The 26,312-nt window shown below is 37.7% G+C and overlaps 1 protein-coding gene across 2 annotated transcripts in view; it reads right to left on the reverse strand.

The window, feature by feature from the left end:
• The window catches only part of aff2 (AF4/FMR2 family, member 2), a 226,858-nt gene that overhangs the window by 129,197 nt on the left and 71,349 nt on the right, over positions 1 to 26,312 (reverse strand). For both annotated transcript variants that reach the window (XM_058798019.1, XM_058798018.1), the window contains exon 3: positions 19,139 to 19,987. In XM_058798019.1, coding sequence (XP_058654002.1) covers positions 19,139 to 19,987 — 849 coding nt within the window. The remainder of the gene's footprint in view (positions 1 to 19,138; positions 19,988 to 26,312) is intronic.

Here is a 26,312-nt window from a genome sequence, read left to right on the forward strand (position 1 = left end):
AAGTGCAAGATTTTGAAAACGATACTGTTATTGTAAACTTTGAAAATTAAAATTTGTGAAAAAGGTGATGTCACATGCACGCATATTACGTGTACAGTCTATAGGTCTGTGCGCAGGCGCGTAGTGTTAGTGTTGACATTGCCATCTACTGGCCTTGGCATGCATAATACAGCATTTTTAGTCATTTTTTGTTCAATATTGTTGTCTGTATGTGAAACTTTAAAAAATGCAAAGAAAAAAATATTTTTTTAGTACATCATTGTTGTGTAAATCCACAACTTTATAACAATGTTTTTGCGATATGAAAATTCACTGAAAAATTCACTGCATAAAAACAACAATATATTAAAGGGATAATTCATCCAAAAATTCCAACCTCATGTTATTCCAAACCTGTATGACTTGTAGAATACAAAATAAGACATTTTGAAGAATGTTGAAGAACAGTTTTGGCAACTATTGACTTCTATTTTACGAACAAAAACAAAAGAAACGTTGCAGAATATATATATATTGTGAAGTTTCTTTTGTTGTTGTGAGTATATATATATATATATATATATATATATACACACACACACACACACACGCACATCACTATAATCACTATTTTTTGTTTTTGTTTTTGTTTTTTACAACAAACCATTGGTGTGCTAACTGGATAGCTAGCATGTGCTAATCTGAGCTCTTGTGCTGATTTAAAAAGCACTCTTATGTGTGTCCAATAGAGACTTAGTTCCGGTGCAAATTGATTCCCAACAGATCGGACAAAGGTTTCTTGTTTGTTATTACTATATCCATTTTCTCAAGCGCTTCACTGAACTGGCAACATCCACAGATGGTTTAACGTGAGGGTGGCTTGGAGTGTTTGGTGTAGAATAGATTCTGCGATGAGGTATATATTATGTGCTGGGTCTTAAGGGTGGGCATTGTTGGGTCGGGTTCCTTCAGCCGTGCCAGTACTTTGACCTGACCGTTCCTTTTGTAACCTGTTGCTTAATCCTGTGCTGGCGAAGCAAAGCCAGCCACCGTCACTCAAGACTTCACCACTGATATTCCAACACACTCACGCTCTCTGTTTACACAATATCAAAGAGAATTGTGAATTTTTAGTCAGAAGAGTACATATTTCAGCTGCAAAGTCTATGTACATCCATATAATTAATGTGTACATATTCATTATTAAATATTTAAGGCTCTTAAACATTTAAGACTTTGAAAGTGAGAGAGATTAAATTACTGTGTGACATTTCTGTTAATAACCAGCATTTAGTTTGGGAATGACATCAATCCACATGCTCAGATGACAAGACTTAATTTAATTTGAATCATTTATATTTGAAGAATTAGATTACAACTAGACTGAAGAAAATGTGACTGGTCTGTGCCTATGTGTTGTGGGTGATTCCCAGGACTTTGCTATGAGGTTGCTAAAGTGTTGCCAAGGTGCTCTATATTTTTTAAGGTGATTCCTACAGCAGGTCATTGCTATAGTGTTCTGGTGGTTGCTAGGTTATTGCTTTGTGGACTAAAGGCCAGTTCACACCAAGAACGATAATTATGAAAATAAATATAACTATAACTATATTAACCATATAACAAACAGACTTTAATATTCTGTTTGTTATGTTTCTGCTGCCGTTTTGGTGTCTACCACTTTAACTCTTTCCCTGCCATTGACAGAATTTTTCATCATTTATGACACAACGCTTCCCCGTTTTCACTGTTATATGGTAGGGGCGCTATAGCACAGAATCTCTGTATGCGAAAACAAGTGAAAAAGAAACAAGCAATTGCATGTGTAAGCGGATGCACATGTAAAATAGTGTGACTATTGAACTTTAAACAATATATAAATCAAAACTGCCTGACGTTACTGAATGAAATGGAGATCCAGGAAGTTCTTTAGGATTGTGCAAGTTTTTGGGGTCTTTAGGGGAAGCGATCTACTCCATCTATGCTTTAATCACCATTCTGAATCTGATCCAGATGTAGTCTCAAGCAATCATAATAAGACGCTTGCCTAAAAAGATGAAAAACTAAGAAAACAAGAGCATGACATGTTTTGTTTGAATGATAATTATTCAGTATGCATTTATATGAGAAAAAACTGATGTGTGAATGTGGTCAGGACTCAGCCTGAAACACAAGCAGCTCTGTGGCATGAGTCTATGACAGAGCCTGTAACACAATCTATGGAAATTCAAACTCTGCCTCTGTTTCTTCCTGTTGATAATCGGCTTCTGAAACTAAATGATGGCAGCCGTGAGTATCGGCGTTCCCGAGCCAGCAGCAGAAGTCCTGGAGGGAGTGAAAGCCAATCCCCTCTATCCCAACCCAACTTCCTCTGCCCACCCAGTCTAGCCCACTCTGCCAGCTTCTGCCCCGCCTGAGGGAACCAGGCAACCGCGTGGACAGATGCAAGACTCAAATCACGTTACCCCTGAGATCCTGCAATCCCGCATCAATTCGCTTTCCAACAGTGAGGTTGTGGCTACACGGGGCATATTTTGCATGTCTGTCACCAGTCCAAGCCCGTTATCTCACGTTTGCTCGCGTTTCACAGATACTCTACATGATCCGTGACACTATCCTTAGCTTTTCAGACTGATGCCACTGAGAGATGTCAAAAGTGTGTCTGTAGCTCTGACACGAACGGCTGTGATTTGTTTACTGAAGAAACCGGTTTTGTGTTCCAGTAGGTTCCAGTGGCCCGCCGCTGTCAGAGTTGTCATTTTCTGCCCGGGGACCAATGCTTGCGCCACTGTCTCCGCAGGGACATGTCACATGATCTGACCTTCCGGCAGAAACAAGTCCCCGCCCGTGATCCCCTGGAGTGGGATTCACAGTGCAGAGGGATGTGCGGGGGTCGCAAACGCCAACCGCGAACATGCAGCAGGGAACATCTTAATCCTTTATCATTAATTAGCCGGGGTAACCAGTAAACAATCATTTGTTAATGTAGAAGGAGTCACAGAGTGACTTCTACCTGAAAAAAAAACAACAACAAAAAACCACATAACCTTGAAACAATTTCTCGTGCCAGGCTAGCATTCATCAAGCATTCATTGATTAGCTAATGCAATTTACATGTGGATCTTAATTCGGGTGTTATCTCTGGACCGGGCTGTGTGGGACTAATCAGCATGCAGCGAGTAACGTCGCGGCTACACGCCGCGGCTAATGGATGAGTGTGTCATTTTATATTCCAACCATCATTAAAGAGCTGAATACATCCACACATTACTTCTAAGCTCCATAAACACAGGCCACAAAACACATTGCCTGAGAGAGCCAACAGCATGCTGTAACTCAAACGAACACGTGCTCGCAGATCCAAGCTATGCTAATTCTGTTAATTAACGTCATCTAACATCACAGAGAAATTTGTGGATATAATGTAGCTAAATAAGTCAGTATATTAGGCAGTTGCATTGTGTCTTATGCAAAGGCTCCCATGAGTGCTAAACTCCATCCTGCTAGTCAGCAATGTTTGATATAACTACTATGAGAATATCTTTCACCGCCTGCGTTGTCACTATCATGAAATTTTCAAGACTATTGGGAGTTTTGTCTTTGAAAAATTACATTATATAATGAAATAATAACTATAAATACTACACATATGCTATTATTTATGCAATTCATTAAATATATTATTGAAAATCCAGTCAAATAGTCTCCATTTCTTAGCAAACTTTTGTTGGACAAAGTTAAGACATCAGTATGCAAGCTGACTTCTGAATTCTTCATCATTAGGTTTTTTTCAAGCCAAAACACACACACACACACACACACACACACACACACACACACTGTATATTCTGTTTATTATATTGTTAAGAAGACTATATTGAGTCAAGAGTGAGAGTGAACTTGTTTTAAAACAAGCTGCTATTGTAAAGATATCAAAACCTATCTATCTATAACATAAATAGTGTTTACGTCGGTTTGTTTAGTTTGTTTACATGCACAGCATACAAATTTCAACCACAGTATCTCTGACAAATTCACATGAAGAGGGGCTGTGAATATCCTATATGTCAGCATCACAGCATGAGACAAGGCCACCCCAGACAAAGTCTTCACCTCGGGGCACTGGCTCCAACTACGAGGTCAGCAGTTCACCACATGGCAACCTGTTCCATGCCACAACCTGACAGTGAGTGGGTTTGTGTTTGACTGTGCATGTGTGCAGATAAGCCATGTGGTATTTCACACCACTGAATCACCTCTAATGCAACAGTTCCATCAGACTTGAGGGAGCGTATGGTGACCAAACTTACTTAAGCACTGTTCCTGCAGATAAAGACTTTTACGAGGGTTGGGAAGGGAGTTGAATCTGAAATCGATGATACTGTTCACATAATGGTACAGCAGTCGCAGTGAAAGGTTGAAAAGACAAATATAGGTAAAAGGTATACAAATATCATGACTATTTTATTTTATTTTCAATACTAGCAATAGTTTTTCAGGAAGTTGCACCATTTGACATTTTACAACTTGCATAATGACACAAACACACACACACACACAAATAATAATAAGATGTGTAAAGTTGTACACATAGGTATTTCAATAGGCATTCCCTTATTTCCCTTATTCCCTTTGTTCTTCTTCTTTGTTCTATGTTTTCCCTTTCTTCTCCATTATAATATCAGTACTGTTGTATCTAGATTATTATTATTTTATTATATATATATATATATATATATATATATATTAGTGGTGGGCATAGATTAATTTTTTTAATCTAGATTAATCTCACTGTAATCTTGGAATTAATCTAGATTAATCTAGATTAAAATGGCTCATTTGAATTCTGCCAAGTAGATAATTAAACAACTAGCAGTCATCAAGAATTTAATATTGATAATAACATTGAAGACATTGTATGATTATTCCTTAAAGATAAGGTTTTAATAGTTTTAGTAGTAGTAGCCTATTACGTTCTGCCCAATGTCTTCAAGTGAAACCGAACTTTTATTTTGACGGGTTGCCGTGAGGATAGTTTTTCTCAAATGAAACGCTCGAATGCTCATGAAGTGACTCTCAGAGCAGTTCTGGAGATGTTGTTCATGTATTTATGTCCTCATTTAGTGAGACGACAGGCGTTAATATCGCCGCATAGCGTCACGCGGTCTTCTGTATGAGTAGTGAACAAACCCGTGCGTCTGCGCCATACATTAACACAGAGACACACAGAAGTCATATTTAAATAGACGTTTCATGCTTAATATTTACAAATAGGAGTGGGGTGTGCTCACTTGTGTGTGCGCTTACGTTTGTTTCTTTGTGTGTGTGCGAACCGAGGGAACTCCGCTGTGCGCGATACAGAGAGCGACCATGTAACGAGAGACAGAAATTACTTGCCGATTTCCATTGGGAAGCTTCTTAAAATAAATTTTCCTGAAGCAAACCTGGCGGCTTCATAGCTGCATCCATGTTAGCACGCATACACACACGTTCAAGACTCGTTCTCGCCCCTACAGTGCAATTCGCTAGGTATACATCCGGCTAAAATATCAAGGTGAAAGTCATCATAGCTTGCGTACTATAGACCCAGCTCCCAACCCAACTTTGAGAATAGATTAACGGCGATATTTTTTTTTTATCGCCCGATAAGAGTCTCACGTTAACGCAGCACGTTAACGCCGATAACGGCCCACCACTAATATATATGTATATATATTTTTTTTTACTTTGATGATCCCTTTCTTAAATACTGTTAAGAAGAGTATATTTTCATATATCTGAAAATTCATATCATATGCCTGCTGACTATATCTTCCTGGAAATATATAAACCTAGCCAATCAGACTGTGGCTTTCAATTTTGAAAAAAAAAAAAAAAAGACTCTTGCCATTTTTATGTGCAACAGGTTTATAGGAGTCAAAACTTGCTCTCCACTATTACGCGCCAAAATTCCAACAAAACTCTTCAGCTCACTCAGCACTTATTTCCCTAAACCAGTGGATTTGAGATCTGAAGCTGTTACACAAGGACTAGAGAGAAAAATGCAGACCATATAAGCTCATGCAAATCCAGCCTAATAATCTCCAATTAAAGTATTGGGTAAAGAGAGGAGGGAGCCAGTAAGCATGGATAGATGTGACGGTGAGGATAGGAGGCCTGTAAAACACAGCAGCGAACATTAGAGAGGACAGGCGGGTGACATAGACCCTGGATAAAGGTGTGTGTGTATACAGGAGATGAGCCAAAGCCGCATGCTCAGAGATCAAGGTTTTGAAATGAGTGGTGACATGGTAATTAGTGTCATCAATCACATTTGAGCCACGGGGAGGGGGGGGGGGGGGGCGGTGGAATCTGGACTCTTGTTTCGAATAAACAAAGCCAGTTTGCCTGAGTCATCAACCACCTGCTTCTGCATCAAGCTGACCTGGGAATCACTGCTGATGCACTTTCTAATGACACCTAGTTCCTCCACGGACAGTGATGTACAACATGCACTGAGTTTTGCATCCTCATCAAAGTCGTTATTGTAAGTCTCTATGGTAGCGGCAAACATTTTTGAGCTGATGTGTGCACTAGCGTGTCTGCTTGCTCAAGCATTCAGCTCAGCATTTGTATTTTTAGTAACAGGAAGAGCATCCCTGATGACTCAATGTTATTATTGTCAACCAATGGGTGCAAATATTTTGGAGCAATATATGGGCGAAGGAAATTTCTAGGTGACAGTTTTTGCCGTGCTGAAAGCCTCTTTTTTGGTATATCAAGGGTAAACAAATCGAAGGTGGGCGAATTTATGTGCTAGAACCACAGGAGGCAGTTGCTCCAAGAAAAATGGATCTGACCTTGATATGTAGAGATAGATTGGCTGGTGGGGTGCTGGTCACATGACCATTTCTCTCTCTGTGAGGAACCAGACAGAAAGAGAGAGCGAGACCGATACACCATCAGACAGGAACTCATCCGTTCGAATTTCCATTCCTCATCTGCAATTTGTTATACCATTACACCACATGCTGTGTGCGGCCACTCTGTGAAAAAGGGACTGATTCGAGACAACAAACTAGTTTTTATAGCCGACAAACTGGGATTTCTATCTAGTGTGGACACCTCTTTATTATGTATTCATTGATTTCAAAACTGCTTTTAACAGTCCCCAGATGTGAAAAATACTCAAAATTCCACTTTGCCACTTCTGTATTAAATTTGCATATCTGGTCATGCTCTGCTTGACACACTTGCAAAATTGCACAGCGGGTATTTCATTACAAGGCACTGCAGATATTCAACAACAGCACTGAGCATCCAAAATAAATTAAAAAGACTAAAGACCCACCAGTAGGCAGTATTATGTATTGTTTTGTAATGCCTAGAGCACCGGTGATTTTTTCACAAGCGAAACGACATGGAGAGGGTCGACTGGTGGGGTTGTGGGAAAAATAATTGGGGGTTTCAGGGTTTTTACTGGCATTAAACCGACTGGGCTCAAGGCTGACACAACTTAATACATGGTAATCCACAGGGACGGGTATTAGGTCCATTTTCTTTTTTTGCTATTATGGCATTTAAATCGATTTCTATGTAACCTTAGTGTATCCGGTGTATGCTAGAACACTTAAGTAAATACAAAATAAAGGTATGACTGAGCATTTGACAGGTATACATAAGATCTGTTTTGAGGATGTTTCTAAAAATAAACAAAAATACAGTGAAACCATCCTGTCTGAAATTACCATTGGTCAATGGAAGCATACATCAAAGCATTCAAGCAAATGTTAACCTTTTATCAACTTGTAGTTGCATCTCTTTCACAAACCTTGTTTTTTTGTTGTTGTTTTTTCTTCTGTCTTTGCAATGCATTATTATTGCTTAAATTGTCACTATACTCTAGTGTTTTAAAGCCCCTTAACATCAAGGAACCAGAAACCATATTATCTTAAACAATATGCTAATCTGAAACAAAACCTTAAGACGGCTGGTATGAGGCCAGCAGCAATAAATATCCACCCCTGAAAGGCACCATACATCATGATGGTTTTGTTGCTCACAATGTCACACGACAAAGATAAATGCAGCTGAGATAATGCAGCTCTGACCTTAAACTGTGGTGTGGGGAAAGTGTGGGTCCTCTACAAGAAGATGTTGTGTTTTTACCATGCCTTCATGCAATTACACCATTCTAACCTGCAGTCTAATGGTGCTGACTTGTCATTCTGCTGTTATTTATAGTGGCTAAAATACACTACAAAACCTGGTTTAATGGAGGCAAGGGTGGGGAGGCATTTGTTATTGTTATGAGGGTCCAAACCAGGTTTGACGTGGTCCCAGCAGCCCTCTACCTCCCAGCCATGATGCAGTCATGCAGAGATGGGCTAATTTAATAAGCAAATCTGCTGCGGTTTCCCTTCAAGAAGTCAGTTTCATTGAGAACCTTCCACAACATGTAACCACAAATGGCCAGGGGCTGATGGGATCCAAATGGAGAGAAGAACTCTCTGCACATAAAACCTGCATGCCTGTTGGCAATGGCTAAATGCAAAATGCAGCTCAGGTGAGATGTTCTGTTTGGTCTGTTTGCGTTGTAAGCAAAAATGTACATCATGCTACTGATCATGATATATCACAATATACTTTTACCAATACCAATATATACCAATTTGATACATTTAGATTTAGATTTTTATTTTTTACATTTAGTCAGTACAATAAAACAGTTTTACAAATTAATAGTATTTTTTTTTTCATTTTTATTTAATTATCTGGCAGACTAAAATCACAAGTCCCATCTCTAATGCCACTAATTAGGTTTCTCATAGTGCTGTCAAATGATTAATCACGATTAATCGCATCCAAAAAAAAATAAAAAATGTTTTTGTTGACATAATATATGTGTGCATACTGTGTATATTTATTGTGTGTATATAAATATTTATGTGTATTTACATGTATATATTTATATTCATATACTTTATATTATATATAAATATATTTAATATATAAACATAACATATTTTCTTAAATATATACATGCATGTGTGAGTATGTATATATGCATAACACATATACACAGTACAAACACACGTCAACAAAAACGTTTATTTTTGTGCAATTAATATGTAAGTTCAAAGGTCGCTGAAATCTATGTTCCTTAGTATGAGAAATGACATTATATATGATGTCATACAGTATATGGTATGAACACCATTAACGGAATAGCTTAACACTAAAAATAATTAAAACATTTGTGAATCTGACACATAACAGAAAGAAATATTACTACAGATGCTTAGGTACAGATATTGTTCATGGATTCTTGTAAATACCAGATAAAATCTGTCTTGACTGCAAAGCTACATACTGTATGCATGTGAGTTCTTGGAAGCACTAATGAACTAGTTTTTGTATTGTGTTTTTTTTTTTTTTCTTTGTCTTCATCATGATTTGACAAGAAGCCTAGTAAAATGATGGGTATTATGCAAATGATACCAGCTGTTACTTTGGATGGGAAAGCCTCCTAATAACTCACCCTCTCTTTTTCTCTCGCTTTCTCTCTATCTTTCAGTTTGGACGTATTCTCTCATCTTCCTGTTAATCCGTCTGGGCACGTGTGTGACACGTCTGTGAGGGGAAGTGGCGGAGGTAGCCTGGCCTGATTAGCGTCTGGTTGAGGGTACGGTTGTGCTTGGTTCGGCTCAATCTTCTGAGGACGCTAGCAGTGTGTACGGCAGCTGAATAGAACTCATTAACTAGCACTCACAGAGCACTAGTTCCCCATCTGAGGAGGCTGCTGGCTTTTAGTGTAGTCGCTAGTGTCGGGCCAAACGATATCTTCAAGGTCAAACTGCATGCGCTGAGGGGAGCCAGTACACGTCAGGGGACAGCACATCATCACGCAGACATGGTCTCTGCATACAAATCACTGCATGCTCCTTGTTTGTCCTTTTTAAGAATATTTCTTTGACTTTTTGCTAAATAAATTCAACACTTCATGTCACAGCTTTTTAGAGGAGTGACAACTGGGTCATTTTTAAAGTCAAAATTCAAGTTATAAGCCACTTGAGGGTGTGTGCTAGGGATTTCATCACAGATCAGAGTTATATTTATTTTTATTTATTTATTTATTTTTTCACAGCCTTTAGTTACTACTACTACCACTGCTACTACTACTAATTACTATTATTATTATTAGATGTCAGCAAAAAGAATATGATAAAAAGACACCATAATAAAAATAATAATCAGAATAAACAATTCTACTAATATAATTAGTAACTGCACATTGCATTAGTTTAATGTAAAATGTGTTTTGAAGTATGATTTACAAGAAAATACTATTTCAGACTTGAAAATTTCATGTTTAATTTAATGTTACTTGCCATTTCTTTGTGATTATTTGTGAACTTTACTAGCAATTTTGAAGTGAAAACTGTTTAACCATTTATTTATTTATTTTTATTAACTTGATACATTAATATAGAATGTACAATGACAGGTGTGCATTTTTTATCATTTTAGAATTGCTCATCTAATCAAATTTCAGAATCAGAATTATTTAAAAATAAAGAATAAATGTAAAAGTAATGTGAAATTTTTCATGCATGGAATTGAAATGTATAGAAGTGTAAATAAATATTGATAACAACATAACATCACTTCTAGATGGGAATATCATAGTTTATTTCCTATATTTTTATGCTTTTTCATATTTATATCCTTTCATGCTTGCTGAAACAGACTTCTGGAGCAAATCGTTTTATGTTTATTAGCCACATTACTGACTATATCAGTGCCTTCACAGCAAAGAGTCCCATTAATGAGCCCAAATTAATTTTGAAGCGATATTAAACAAAGGCTGATGAGAACAGCCCATCATGCATGACTGGGAAGAAAAGCAAGAGAGAGAGAGAGAGAGAGAAAGAGAAAGATTGAGAGAAGGCAGCGTGACCTAATTCTGAGATGCAACTAAGCGTTGTCAACTATGATCACTTCTCCCCAGGCCCACCTACAAATGAACCCCTGCCTTTGCTGAAACTACATCAATTCCTCTATGTAAATGTGCTTCTTAACAATTTCCTCTATCTAAGTACTTTTCTGTATCCATTTGAGTCATTTTAGAAGTCTTTAGCTCAGAGCCGGCAGTGAGTGCAAAGGGCACTTGTACTGACACACTGAGATGTTGAGGATCAGGATATTTGGTCAGGCATGATGGCAGTAGTTCATGAGTAAAGACAGACTGCTGAATAAACGCTCTGGACTTTTGAGGTGCTTTGAAAAATGTGTAATTTACTTCTCATAACACAAGTCCCACTTGCAGCACATTAGCATCTGTTTTTATAAGTGTTTATCTGTTAATAAATAGGCAAATTTATAGCACTCACTGGCACTGAAATAGAGCCTGATCATAAAACCCCTTAAGTAATTTTAATTTTGCTATAATGTCTATGTGATTAAATATTGAAAACTATTAATCACGTCCTAAGTATTTTACTATATTTTTTTATCATCATTTGCCCAAACAGTGATTTAGTCAAACCAGCAAATCAAATCTGCAAATGTTCACCTAAGCTCCAAAATTGTCTTGACTAGAATATGCTGATGATCTGGCATATCACCATCAGCCATTGAAAAATCCATATTAGTATCCACTAAAATTAGTGACAGAGCAATATATTGAGCTGGAAGTTTAACTGGCTAATATTTGGGTGCTGGGTCAATTACAGCTTTATAAAATGCATGATGTTTTAAAAATTTGTATATTGCAAAATATAATGCATTAAAAGTACTACCTTTTAGTACTTTCGATGAGTTACATTTTGCAATATCCTAAATGTATATATAAAAACTGTATATACACATGTATATATACACCCATCCATCCATTCTTCAAACTGGATATCCTCTTTACAGTCGCTATCCATTTCACCAAAAGGAACCACAGACACCATGTTTACTTATGTCAGACTTCTAAACTCGCACTGTGTGCAGGTTATCTTCTACAGCTAATCAAATCAGAGACTTGCATCCGTGTTTCCTCACCAGCGCACAGCTGAAAGATGGCTGTCTCTTCACTCGTCCTAGCTCATTAGACTCTCTGGGGGGAAGCGCTGTGTTTGGGACTGGTGAGCGCAAATCCTAAACAAGCAAATATTCAAATGAGCCATATGAAATTGGATAAGTGGAACCAACATGGGTGTGCACATTGTTGAGGAAGCTGAAAAAGAGGAGAGGATTTGGAGTGTTTGATTGGAAGATTGTGATTGGATGTCCAAAAAGAGGCAGACAGGCATTAGTGCCTGCCCACCTTTTCAGTGGTGTTGGTTCTGGAAGTATTTTTTCCATTCATTTTTCCCCATAAGGATTACAGTTTTTTTCAACTGCTTACACACTAAATCTTTACTTGTAGCACAATTTCTGAAAGCTGACACTCAAACACCAGAACCACACACCAAATTTGCAAAACACACACTAATTCTCAGACATTGACTCAGTTTTCAATTTCGTGAAACACTTTTTGCAAAACACACCACACATTTATCTAAGTAACACACAAAAATCTAACAGGAAATTAATATTATGGCAAAGGTGTTTGCAAATGTTTGCTTTTGAAGATGTGTTTGTGATAATTTGAATGCAGTGCTTCATTTTGCAAGAGATGTGAGGCATTTTGCATTTTGTGTGTGAAATTCTTGGATTTGTGTGTAAAGTTTTGAAAAAAAGAGGTAAAGTTTTAAAAATGTGTGTAAGCAGTTGAAAAAAAAATTGTAAACCCTACACTCTAAAAAAATGCTGCTATATAGCACTGTATAAAAGTGGTTGTTTGGCTCGTAATCATAGGGGAACCACTTTTGGTGCTGTATAGCACCAAATCTAGGTGCTTCAGTGGTTCTTCAGCAGTTCTTCACCGGTTCTTTGGGGTGATTAAGGTGCTATATAGCACCACTGCCGTACAAAGAACCTATAAAACCCTTTAAAGGTTCTTTACGAGCCAAAGAACCACTGTTGGTGCTGTTTAGCACCATTTTTGTTGAAGAAATACAATGCACTATGGCACCTCTACATAGCACCATTTGACAAAGGTGCTGTAAAGCACCTTTAAAGGTATGGTGCTATATAGCACCAAAAGTGGTTCCCCTATGATTACGAGTCAAGAAACACTTTTAATGCTATGTAGCACCATTTATTTTTATAGTGTAACCCTAAAAAAAAAAAAAAGGTCTTTGTTAAACTGTTATAAGTCATGAACCATGCCAACCAGCTATGAGGTGAATCACAACATTAAAACATTTAATTTGAATAAAAAATAATAATAATAATAAAATTAGGGCTGCACGATAAGTCATGTGTCATGCACATCTCGTCAGCACAGCAGGTTCTGTGATTAGTAGTAAATATCCATCAATCGCATCTCCATCAATCGCAATCACTTGCGATTTATTGTGTAGCCCTAAAAAAAAAAAAGAAAATTGAAAATCAGACAAAAAGACAAAGTTACAAGACTATGTATGTACTTGACGGAAAGAACAACAATCCAATGGAGCATTGCCAATGACATTAATCAAATTATTATTATTATTCTTTTATTGCTTATATCTCTAGAAACAAAAACTCTTTGACTGGTGGAATTTTCTGTAGAGCATCATGGGTAATGTGGTTTTTCACCACAAATTTAGATGTTAAACAAAATTATAAATTAGATTATAAATTATCATTATAAATTAGATGATAAATAATCATTAAAATGGATTTCCCTATGGAGAAAATGAATGGAGACTTGCGGTCCCGGACTGTTGTAATGTGACTGGAAGTGCAACTCCTGTGATTATGGAGAACATGGTTATTCAGTCCAACATTTCATGCAATAATGTAACCTCTCAATTTAATATATATATGTCAGCCCAACACACAAGCTAAGAATGTAGTACATACTTTACAAAACTATAAAGTCCATTTATTGCAGACTGAGTGCCAAAAACTATATATTCAAAAGCTAGAGCTGCTGTGAGTGTATACAGTGCTACATGTATATTTACAGTGAGCTACCCATATGCATCTCATTTCAAACACATATCCCTGCTTCTAAAATATACATTTCAAGAAATATGTATGCAGATGATTGCACAGCCATTAATCATTATAATACACCACAGTGTGGTCTACGTTACAGCTCCACGCACACGATCCAGCACTAGATGAGTCAGTGTGGGTGAGGATGCTTTCTGGGGGGAAGTGGCGTCTTGCTTTGTGAGTCTTGGCAGCCCGGTGTAATCAAATGTTTCTGGAAATGACTTCCTGTCCAGTGAGATGGAGCCGGGCTCCATGCAAGATAAAGACTTTTCTGCCTGTTACGGCAAACGCTATTTTAATAACCCGGCCTCGCTGAGCAGAGCTTGAGCCACTTTCTTTTATAGACGCCACTGCGAGGCCGCTACGGAACACCAGGCTAAAAACCCTCTTGCTGTCATCAGTGAATGAATAGACCTTATATGGTCCAATTAATTTTTAACACGTTGAATCTTAACTCAAATTAATTTTGAGTGAAGCATTAGCTGCCAACTTGTCTTTGTAGACTGTAAATGGAAACAGTTTTGTTTTATTAAAGATATGCATTTTTTAATTAAATGAAATGAATTGTACTTCTGTGAACATTTTTGTGATATGACAGTTATGCATGTGGACAATATTAGACCTTTTTAAATGTTAAAATACTTTATTTTACCCCAACTACTGGCTAAGTAACCCTTACATAGTTTGATTCCCCAGAAAAGTGTAAACACTGTTGTGCTTTCAAAACATTGCACTGTTTATTTGATCATCCTGACCCGGCAACACTGACTCAACCAATGGTGTGAGCTTAGGGCGTGACTGTCTGTTTGATCAACCAGTGGCAGGTGAGGAGTTCTGGAAACTTGCGTGGAAACAGTTATTATGCAGTTTACTGAAACCTCACCTTTAACTTCAAAGGTTTACAGAAGCCAATGAGGATTTGCAAACTACATGCTAATGCTGAGGTTTTCCTGTGATCTTACTGTGATCGTGCAATCACTCTGCTCTGATCTGGGATCACCAAGGCTGGGGAAACACAGGGACCGCATTGATATGCAGCAGATGTCGGCTTCTCCATTATATCTGATCACAAAGAGCAATCAGAAGGGAGACTGCGGCTTGATGAGAACTCCTTTGCCAGACTCCCGGCCCAGACTCCAGCCCTCAACGCCATGACATCATTCACCTCTGCTGCCCACTGAGATTGCTTTCAGGTACTGCTATATATAGTCATAGAACAGGCCAGGAATACTTTTGAAAGGAAGATGATTCTTGCTGTCACACAAGCCAAAAAAATACCACAGAAACCATTGGAAATGACAAAATCCAAAATGAGTTGACATGACAGCTGGTATTATCTGTGTGTAATTCTGTGTCAACATAATTACAGTCATTTACTTTATTAGAAAAGATAATTAACTGTCACTGTAATATCTTACATAAAATATCATAAAATGCATTGAAATGGCTGAATAAAAAGAACAAACAGACCAACAAAAATATTAGCATGCTCTCTCAGCATGTATGAAGCATCATTTTATATAGCCCAGCATGCAGCAGGAGAATATCTTCACCGGTATTATTGTCTTGTCAAATCTGCGCTTCAAGGAGCTAGTGATAAAGCTATTAGTCACATAAAGACTGGGTAATACTGGGTGCAATAACTGTTTTTAGATGGATCAATAGTCTTATCTGTCTGTCGATGTCTCATACACTGACCAAAAAAAGAAAAAAAAAGAAGCTGCTCCTTCACAGCAAGCAGCACAACGCTAGACACTAATCAATACACCAGGCGATAACAGAATGCTTCCAAAGCCATTTAGCACAGTCTTATCACTCTGCTGAGTGCTCAACCTGTCAAAATATTTTGTGGTGGGGTGGCGCAAGGGAACATTTCATGCCTATCAAGGGGAACAAGCTTCTGCTTTTCAAGTCAAAGGATGGCAGTTTTAGGAGTTTCTCTTTCAGCAGTGGCAGTCTGAAGATAATTAATCCAGTTATTATGACTCTGACAATTAATGCTGAGAAGTTTGATTCATTTTAGTGTACTGGCTAATGATTTGCTTCAATTAAATGGATACAAATTCATTGAATTAATATTTTATTATCTATTTTCCTTTTTTCTTTCTTTTTTTCAGTGAAATTAATATTTAAATACAATTTTATCACTGTTTTCAAATACAAATTGACTATTTTCATTCTTAACACAGATTCCTCATGTTACTGTGACCAGTTCTTCAATGCATGGCACTTCAACTGAAAAATTTGTTTGCATTCATAAACTTTGAAACTGTTATGGGCAATAAGCAGTGAAAAGTCTGATGTAGTTTAGCAAATTGGCATGTTCAGATATGGACTAGATAAAAACAAATGATTTGTTTATTAATTTAATTTGTTTTTAATGAAGTAAATATGTTGTTGAATGCTGCTATTTGTATGACTACAGTTTTGAATATGCAATGCATTAACTCTCAATTGTTGCATTATTTTACTTCCAATATGTCATCCTCTTCACAGTTTTGTTTTGCCTGAATCATCACAAAGAACCAGTTTAGAAAGATCTGTATGTGAGTTGCACCATTACCACTGAAAATATTTCCTATTTCAAAAAAAAAAGATTTAAGCAACCAAAGAGCATTCTGCCAATTTTTGAGCACAATAAAATACCATCCGCTCATGTGACAACAAAGAAAACCTGGGAGGATATACAATCAGGAAAGGCTTTCACACAATTCAACACCTCAGCCAGAGCGAACCTGGATAAATAAGCCTGAAGAGCTGCGGAATAATAAGTAGCCAGCACAACAGAGTACAGGTGAATCCCACGAGAGCCGCTTCTACAGAATCCACTCCTTTTAACAAACTAAAGCTACGCAAGGCAGGGTGAAAAAAAAAAATCAAATCAATGTCCTTGAAGATGTTTTCTTTTCTCCCGAGAGCCATCTTGAAAGAGCGGCTCTGCGCGCGCTCTCTTGCATTCTATTTCAATCCTACTAGCCCTGTTTTCGTAACTCTCTGCTTTTTCTCCATTTATATATTTATTTATTTTTCCTTTTGCATCTCTCTCTTTTCACTTTCAGGCAGTGACTCATCTGTCAGAAGGAGGGGTAGGGAAAGATGGCGTAGGCCCAGCTGGGGCCCACCCTACGGGGGGTCTTCTCTCTCTATGCCTGCCCCTCTTTGCAATAACAACATCCATCTCCATTTTCCTGCAAGTTGACCGGTATGAGGGCACTCTCAGAGCAATTAAAATTCCCCAGGTTTTCACTCTTGCCACATGCTTAACTGTACTGCGCGAACGCACCATATGCTTCAAGATGGGCGATAGTGCAATTTGTAGCCCGATGGCCGTCAAGATCCCCATAGAACAAAGAGGAAGAACAGCTGGCTGCCTCGCCATGGTTGGATAGCAGCGAGTCAACCTGTTCAATCATATGCCACTCTTGTTTACCGCACCTTATCTTATTTGGTTTGTTTGCTTTATGTGGATTAAGCCCGCAGGTAAGAGCGATGGGAATTTCAACCTATTGCTCAAACAAGCTCAAGGCATCGATACGAGGCTATTTTTCAAGCCCCGGCACTGGAAATACAGGAAAATTGCATCTCACTAGATACCACCTCAAAGTGAAGGAATTCATTAGTTGCTGCTGGGTTTTTATAGAGCCAAACATGAGCCTGAAGCATAATAACAGAACTATTAGCCCGCCACAATCTATTATCTTTAGTCTAAGACCACATATTGGCTAAATCCTAAATGATGGTATTCCCTGTCCTAAAGGGCCATGCTGAGCCTTCAATTGCAGTCATTTCTCTCTACAGAATGCCGTGGGATCAAGTCCCCCTGCTGGCAGCCATTCAGAGGAAGTGACGGCACTGGATAGCCTGTAAATGGCTTCAGCGTGGCTCATGTATCACGACCCGAGAGAGGTCAACTGAGCTCTACTCTAAGTGTCAGCCTCACAGAAGGGATAAAGTTAACATTGCCGGTGATAAAGCTCCCGTGTCTTAACCTCCAGAGGGTTAATTCAGAACGTATGGGCCCTGCATTGCGAAGAAATGTGTATGTGTCTACATGTTCAAGACATGGAGGGTCTTCCGAGGTGTTTTAGGAACATGACTCTTGAGATGCTACCCAGGGTAAAGGTGAACAAGTCATCTAACTGAAACCAGATCGTATCTAGTTGGCAAATCTTTTACACGGACTAGGCACTGAGAAACTAATTATTTGGAAACAAAATAAAAGCCATAAATAGTACAAATCATATTCACACTTCCTTTTTTTGTGAAGAACTATTGTATTCTAGAGAAAGATACATCTGCAGCTCAAAACGGTCTTACAGAAGTCCACACAACATTTCTAGAAACAGTATTTAATGAAGAGAAAAAAAAAAAAAGTCTTGCAAAAGTTACAAAAAAGAAAGAAAGCCATTTGTTCATTGTAATTATACTTCTATGCACAGAAATTATAGTCCCCCCAAAAATGTCTAGGCAGTGATGACAAATTCGATCATTCTTCAACCCTAATAACATACAATTGGGGCATGTTTGGGAAAACACCTACAATGTCTTACTGAACAAAAAGGTACATTATTTCCCTCAAGAGTATTGTTCTGATTCTGAAACATCAACATTTCAAAGCATTGGCTATAACTTAGAAATATAATTATAATAAAATTGACCCATGTTGTTCTAATTCATTCAATCACACAGATCTTCGGAACAGTGTTAACTCTAGAATTTCTTCTCCTCTCAAAGGAAAGCCAATATCAACTTACTTCAGCAACCTGAACACGGCAAATCGCTGAGGTCAAAATTTCCCTCTATTCAAGCTACAAAAAAAGTGATCTTTAAACATGCCAACAAGAAGACTTCCTTGCAGAGTAGGTAGGTTCACAGGAAAGCCTGAGGTTCATTAGCTGATTATTAATGAAGCACTCCATTATGTCAACCTCTCGTTCTGCCAGGTTTCAATGCAAAACAGACCTAGCCAGGGGAAAGTCAACAGAGCCAAGCCTATCTGCCAACTGTTCCTGTCCAAATACCGCTGCATCCAAACGAGAGCAAATGATTACAACATCTGCAGGAAGCCTGCCCTTTGACTAAGGTGAAAAATGGTCACACTCACCTCTCCGGATTGTGGCAGTGTCAGCTTAGGAATTTTGCCCTTGGTCCCAGCCGTGCTGCTTTTGGTATCCAGCAGACCTCCGAATGGCACACTGTTGTACCCTTCCACCAGCTCCACAGGGGGTTTGAGCTCTGGGGAGTCATTGGGGACCTGGTCTTGGCCATCCATGGGCCTGACGTAGGCAGTGGGTTTCTGCTGCACAGCGCTGCTGGGCTTGCAGTGGAGGACTTGGGGAAAAGTCGGCGTCGAGAGGCCGCTAGGGAGCAGGGATGTAGAGGCCATTGGCGAGTTCGAGCCATGGGAGCACAAGTCCTGCTCGGCGGGAGACTTTCCAAGACCAAGCTCAGCTGTGGCTGGTCCTTTGCCAGACTGCGCCTGCTTCCTGTTGGAGTGTGACGAAGTTGTAGGTCCGCTAGGATTGGGACTCGAGTCCTCTTGGTCCTGATCATGTCTACTAGAGGTCTGCTCATGACTGGAGTGCTTCCCCCGGCTGACCGCTTGAGCAGTCTGGGTGCCACTTGAACCATGACCCCCTCGGGACCAGTCTGAAGAGCGAGACTTTTTGCCTTGATGTCCATGTACAACGCTAGAGCCCGGCATGGTGTTGGCAGGGGGTGGGGGCATGGAGCTGCTGTGGCTTCCAGGTTGGGAGGGAGCAGTTCGGCTCCGCTGAGCCTCAGGAAAAAAGCCTGGCTGGTCGGGTTTCTCCACTGGAGTCTGGGGAACAGAGTTCTTAGGAATGCCCACAAGGTGACTCTGGTTGGAATGGCTAGTCAGGAGTTCCTTCATTTCATCGTAATTTCCAAGTGTGTTTTGGACCCGGTTGGCCAGGGCATCTCCTTTGTTAGTCTGAAAGAAAAAAATCAATGAATGAAACCTCTGTTCATAGCAAAAGTCGGTCCCACTTTATATTAGGTGGCCTTAACTACTATGTACTTACATTGAAATTAATCATTTGATATAAATTGATATTTATTGTGTACATACATGTTTTTACATTGTACTTCTATATTTTAAAATACCTATATGTAATTACATATGTAATTAATTTATGTAATTGCATTTATAATTACACTGCTGACCCATCCCTTGCACCTTAACCCACCCTTAAACCTACCCATACCACCAAACCTGTCATTAACCTTAAACATATCCCACCTCAATAGCAGCAAATGTGTTTTGAAATACAATATGACCACAATAAGTACACTGTACTTATTTTTTGATGTAAGTACATAGTAGTTAAGGCCACCTAATATAAAGTGTGACCGAAAAGTCTTTTAAATGAACAGTTCACCCCAACATTAAAATACAAAAGTTGGTTTATATGATTTGCACTACATTTACAGTCTCCTCAAGTCAAAGCAATAGCTTTGTATGAAGAACAGACCAAAATTTTTGATATTTACTATTTTATACACCTCCAACGCAATCCTAAATCAAATATGGTGCATATGGAGCAGGTTGAACTGAAACAACCTCAAACATCAGTGGTTCTCGAGTACCTCACAAACAGATGTCAATAATTTGATTTGAAAGCTGAGGTGAAGATTTTAAATGCATATTTACAATGATTTCAGTCAATAACTCAAAGGTATCGTATGACTTTAAAAGACTTTGAAGTCATTTAAACCACTTACATGGTGCTTATATTATCCTTTCTTGAAGCTTGACACCATGCAGTCACTATGAGCTATTGAATGTAAAAGACATGGAGGTTTTCCTTTTTTTTTTTTTCATGAAAAAACAAAAGCATATGAGTTTGAAATGACATGAAGGTGATATTAATAATTAAATAATTATAGAAGTTTCATTTTTAGGTCAACTATCTATTTAATTTGAAGAACATTCAACTGTATTGCAAATGTCAGTGGACTTGAGCTTTAAGATAAAATATAAAAAATAAAGATAGTCAAGTCAAGTCAAGTCACCTTTATTTATATAGCGCTTTTACAATGCAGATTGTGTCAAAGCACTTAACAGTATCAAATTGGAGGATAGAGTGTCAGTAATGTATAATGATAAGATTAAACACTCAATTTTCAGTTAAAGGCATTTCATTATTGAATTCAGAGATGTCATTGTCTAGCTCAGTTTAGTTTAAATAGTAGCTGTGCAATCAAATCGGCGATAATCGCTAGAAATTAAGTGTCCCCAATATACAAACAATCCACAACACACCAAGATGCCCCAATAATGCCCTAAAAGTAACACCCTAAGTTTGTGAGTATGAATGCAAAGTCAAGGAGTGTGTTTAGTGTGTTCACAGAAATCCTTCTCAGTATGGACAGATCTAAAGACTGCGTTTGTCAGTATAAAGAAACTGAGAATTTATCACGAGCTTTAGCTGACTAGACCATTAACATAGTTTTGAGATGCACGCCAGCTCTCCATTTGATGTTAGTCAATATTTATGAAACCCAGCAACGTGTGATCACAGAAATGGCGAGACGCTGTATTTAGAATCTATTCAGAATTTTCTGTTTGTGTGCCATTCCTATCCATGCCTGTGTGCTGATCTACATAAAATAATGTTTGCAAACATCTCCTGAATTTAGGGCGGGCAAAAATATACAGTATTCTCCTCTCCAACAATGTCTGACTCTGTCCAATACTTGTCTGCTTTTGCTCACAACAAGAGTCCATTTTATGATAATCGTTATCTTTTAGGCACATCATTAGTTGCACAGCATTCTACAGAAGAGAAAGATACTATCCAACCCCCCACTGATTATTTGCATAATAAGCAACATTCTTCTTAACACTCAGGCCTTTACTCTTGTATTCATCGCTATATTTACATTTTCCTTTATTCAAAAGCTCCTACCAGCACCTTCATTTTAAAGAGTCTGAATGTAGAGGTACTCAATAAATAACTAAATGTGTGTGTGTGTGTGCTTCTCTTGTACACTGATACAATTAAAGGCTAAATTAATCCCAGGAAGCAAAAGTAGAGAGATAAATCTATTAGCATTCTCCATTCATTTCGCATGTAATTGCTACATTAATAAAAGTGCAGCTCTTCTAAAATGCAAATGCATCTATTATGGCTTTCAACAACATAAACAGTCAATAAACAAATAATGTTAAATGATGCACGACCAACATAGCGCACGCAAGGCTATTAAAGCAGTGATGGAATTACGCATTTGGATGGTTAACATGTGACCTTACACACAACAAAAGATCTGATTCTAGATCTTCTCAGTCTAACATCAAGACTGACCTCTAACCTAATAAAGCCTGAGCACTAATGTCAGCAATAAAACCTGATTAACTCTGGTTGTTATTCAGAGATTTATCATATTGACATTTCTGATTCATTTCTGGATTATAAATAAAGACAAAAATTCACAAAAATTGCATGATATGATATTGTTTGCAAGCACAGATGATTTTCCTCTTTAAAAGTTTAACAAATGCAATTTTCATTCATTCATTCATTCATTCATTCATTCATTTGTTCATTCGTTCGTTCGTTCATTTGTTCATTCATTCATTCATTACTGGCCAGTAGCTTTTCATTTATATTTTATCCCAGCAAAGCCATAATTTGGTATTTTTGTGAACAAAATGAGTCACTTTTTTTTTTTGAAAACACTGATGGCATTAAAGATAAAAGATTGAAATCAACACAATTTCCATCTGTATATCAATTTTCAGGGAAAAACTACTAAACACAACTTATAAAATGTAATTGTACACAATTTTGTATAGTTGGATCGAAAAAAAAAAAAATATTACAAATTTGGTAACACTTTAGAATAGGGAACAATTATTCACTATTAACTACGACTTTTCCCTCAATAAATTCCTAATTTGCTGCTTATTAATAGTTAGTAAGGTAGTTGTTAAGTTTAGGTATTGGGTAGGATTAGGGATGTAGAATAAGGTCATGTAGAATAAGGCATTAATATGTGCTTAATTACTACTAATAAATGGCTAATATTCTAGTAATATGCATGCTAATAAGCAACTAGTTAAGAGACCCTAAAATAAAGTGTTACCACAAATTCTAACATTTTTTAAGGGAGGATTAACACTATTTCTGTCCAATTCAAAAATGTTTGTGTTGAGCTTTGGAAAAGTGTTGTTTTTTTTGTTTGTTTTTTTAACAATGAACAGATATGTAATTAATTATAAATGTGGTTACAGTCATTCATGAGGTCATGCAATGCATTATAAAGTGCACTACAAGAATTCCAAAATACTTTTATAATGCATTATGTAAAGTGTTCCCAAAATTTCAAACAATAATTTAAATCTGTGTCCACTGTCATTTCTCTGTACAGATGACTTGAGTGGCGTTCACGGGCAGCACTTGGGTGGGAATGTGGGCCAGTGTGGCTCTGCTCTGGTGTTTTTTGAGTGAAAGATCTGAAAGGGACACTCTTGAGTGAGAGGAGTGCGTGAACCTCCCAGACGAGGTGGTTCGGTCAATGTGAGGGAAAATCCATCTGGGGCGCACACAAAGAGCTGTTGTGTGAGCTCGACTGCTTGAGTGAAGCATGAGAATGCTGGACCGCGGCCAATCACGCATTCTACACGGCAGTTCCAGCTCAGGGGAAGGTGAGAAAGAGAGAAATGCTTTCATTTAAAGCGTTAATTGCTGACATTTTACATTCAAAGTTTCTTAAAGTTATGAATAAGCCATTTATGGATGATTAATTGTGTACTTACATTGACGGTTAAAGCTTTTACTAGCTAATTAAAGTGTTCGTTGGAATATATAAACACTTTAAAATGTCTAGTAGGTTTAGGAGAGGTTTTAGGATTTACTACATAAAAATAAATAAGTAAATTAAAAGGCAGACATATTTTAATGACTTGTTTTCTGCCTAGGTGCATCATTATCTGTTCTCAAAAATAAATTAAAACAGATGAATGAATGAATGAATGAATGAATGAATGAATAAATGAATGGTCATCCAAATCAACTTGTAAGAAGGAAAAAAATAGATCATTAGAAGAGCTCCAGTTTCTGTCATTTTCATTGTATATTATTAACACAACAACACAACTTCATATATCTCCTTTTGAATTTCAATACATACTTCTAGAATTTTTCACTGAGCTATAATTTTCTTACATACTAATCAAAGGCAGAGACCTGAATATCACCTCCAACCCAGCTAACAAAAAAAAATAAAAATGTTCTAAGAACATTCTGCTAGCATTCCAAACAAGCTGTAAAATGTTCTCTGAACTTTCAAAACATCCATAAAAAAAAAAATAAAAATAAAAAGATTTTTAAACTTTTTTTATGTGAATGGTAAGGGAACATTCCATTTTATCATTTTGCAGTCATAATTGGACCATTACTTTTGAATGTTCTCTAAACATTCTGAAACAAGTACCCTGTTACATGAACATTTCAGTTCCATGAAAGAAGTATAAATAATGTGTTATTCCGATGTTTTTAGAACATTAAAAACCAGATAACTTTGAATGAACTACTTTACTGGAAGAATGTTCATAACTTTGAGAGAACTTTGCCAGAGTTCTGAGAATGTTCCGTGTGAGCTTGGAACATTTCTCATCCAATTCAACCAAAATAATCTGAGCTGCTTCAACACCTTTATGTTATATCTCTCCATTATATCAACAATGGCCTCATCTCAGAGAAAATCTGATGCAAAGTTGATACACAAGAGCAACAGCCATTATACTCTGCTTTGATGTGTATTAAAAGTTTTAAGAATAAAGCATAACATGCATTATCACAAATGGTATCCTACCTTGATTCAAATATTTTAGTATGCAATTAGGGGGTTCAGTGACATTATTCACTTTTCGAATGTGATTTTCAGCACTCAGAAGTTTTAAGGGATACAAGAGACTTTGTAATGGCCATTACTTAATTGCCCGGAAGGAGCATCTTGGGAAAAAAGAAGGAAAGCATTCTTCTTCCCCTCGTGGCCTTCTTTACTTCAAGACAAGGACAGATTACCTACTTAAACATACTTAAGTGCTCCAGTGTCAGCTGCCTCTTTAAAACACTCCACAAAGTCTTGGTAAATGCTTGTAATGACTCGTACTGACTTAATTCTTTGAATTTTGACATACAGCCCTGTGGCAGAGTGAAATAAGGCCAAAATGAACACATGAACAGTTTCATAGAGGCAAAACAGGGGACAGCATCATCAAGAGAAAAGTACTGTAGACAGGCTTCTTGATAGATATACGTCCATGTTTGTGTGAATGTTTGTGTCCTAACTGTGTGTTGGTTTGTTTGTTTAGGTGGGACCAGCAGTAAAGGCAGTTTAATGGGGTCATATTAAAAAGACACTGTGTGTTCTAGAGATTCGGGTACTTGGGCGCTACCACTCTGCGCAGGCTATTCACACACACAATGAGAGTCTTTGTTTTCTCTCTCAACTGCCGACCCTTTCCAGCTTCACCAGAGAACTCTCAGTATTTCAAAGAATTTCCCTTAATGGATGTTAACAAGAACCTCAATATAAACAATCGGTTCACTCGTGAAAACAAATCAGATGTGTTTAGGAGCTATTAATCGTCTTTTAGGCTGACATGCTCGATAGGAACATTAAATGACTGATGAGTATCTCATCATGCAGTAGATTTGCATTGGCTTGATTTGAGTTGGGAAAGAGTCGACTCTGATTCTTTGAAATGAGTCGTTTTTAAAACGAATCCCAAGCTGTTTCATGCTGAAGTCAACATGAAACATTAGCATACAGCCCGCCCACTTGTTGGTCTTTTCGCATTGGTCTGAATGAAAATGCAAATTAATTCTTTGCCACTAGGTGCCGCTTTTGGAGCGGTAAAAATAGCGGTTTCCCTGTACACAAAGCAGCACTGCGCTCACAAACGCTGCTTTATCAGGCAATCACCGCGGATTAGCATCATGCAAAGGAGGGGTTTGGAAAAATGAATTGTTTAGCAAATCGTTAGGGAGTCCTTGAACAAGTAAGGTAAAAATAAATGCATATTATAAGACAATGAAAGTGTTTTTTGACCTTGCATGCATGTCAACCTGTTGTTGGGGACTCCCAAAACCAAAATATGAACCTTTCATTACCCATAATAGGGGCACTTTACCAAGAAGCTATGATGAACCAGAAGTTGGGAATGACCATAATGACCATATAAGTTTTTTTTTTTTTATCAAATAAAATCTATTTCAAATTTCCAACCTATGTTTTCATAAACG

The sequence above is a fragment of the Onychostoma macrolepis genome, chromosome 14 (assembly GCF_012432095.1).
Source record: "Onychostoma macrolepis isolate SWU-2019 chromosome 14, ASM1243209v1, whole genome shotgun sequence".
NCBI classification, from domain to species: domain Eukaryota; kingdom Metazoa; phylum Chordata; class Actinopteri; order Cypriniformes; family Cyprinidae; genus Onychostoma; species Onychostoma macrolepis.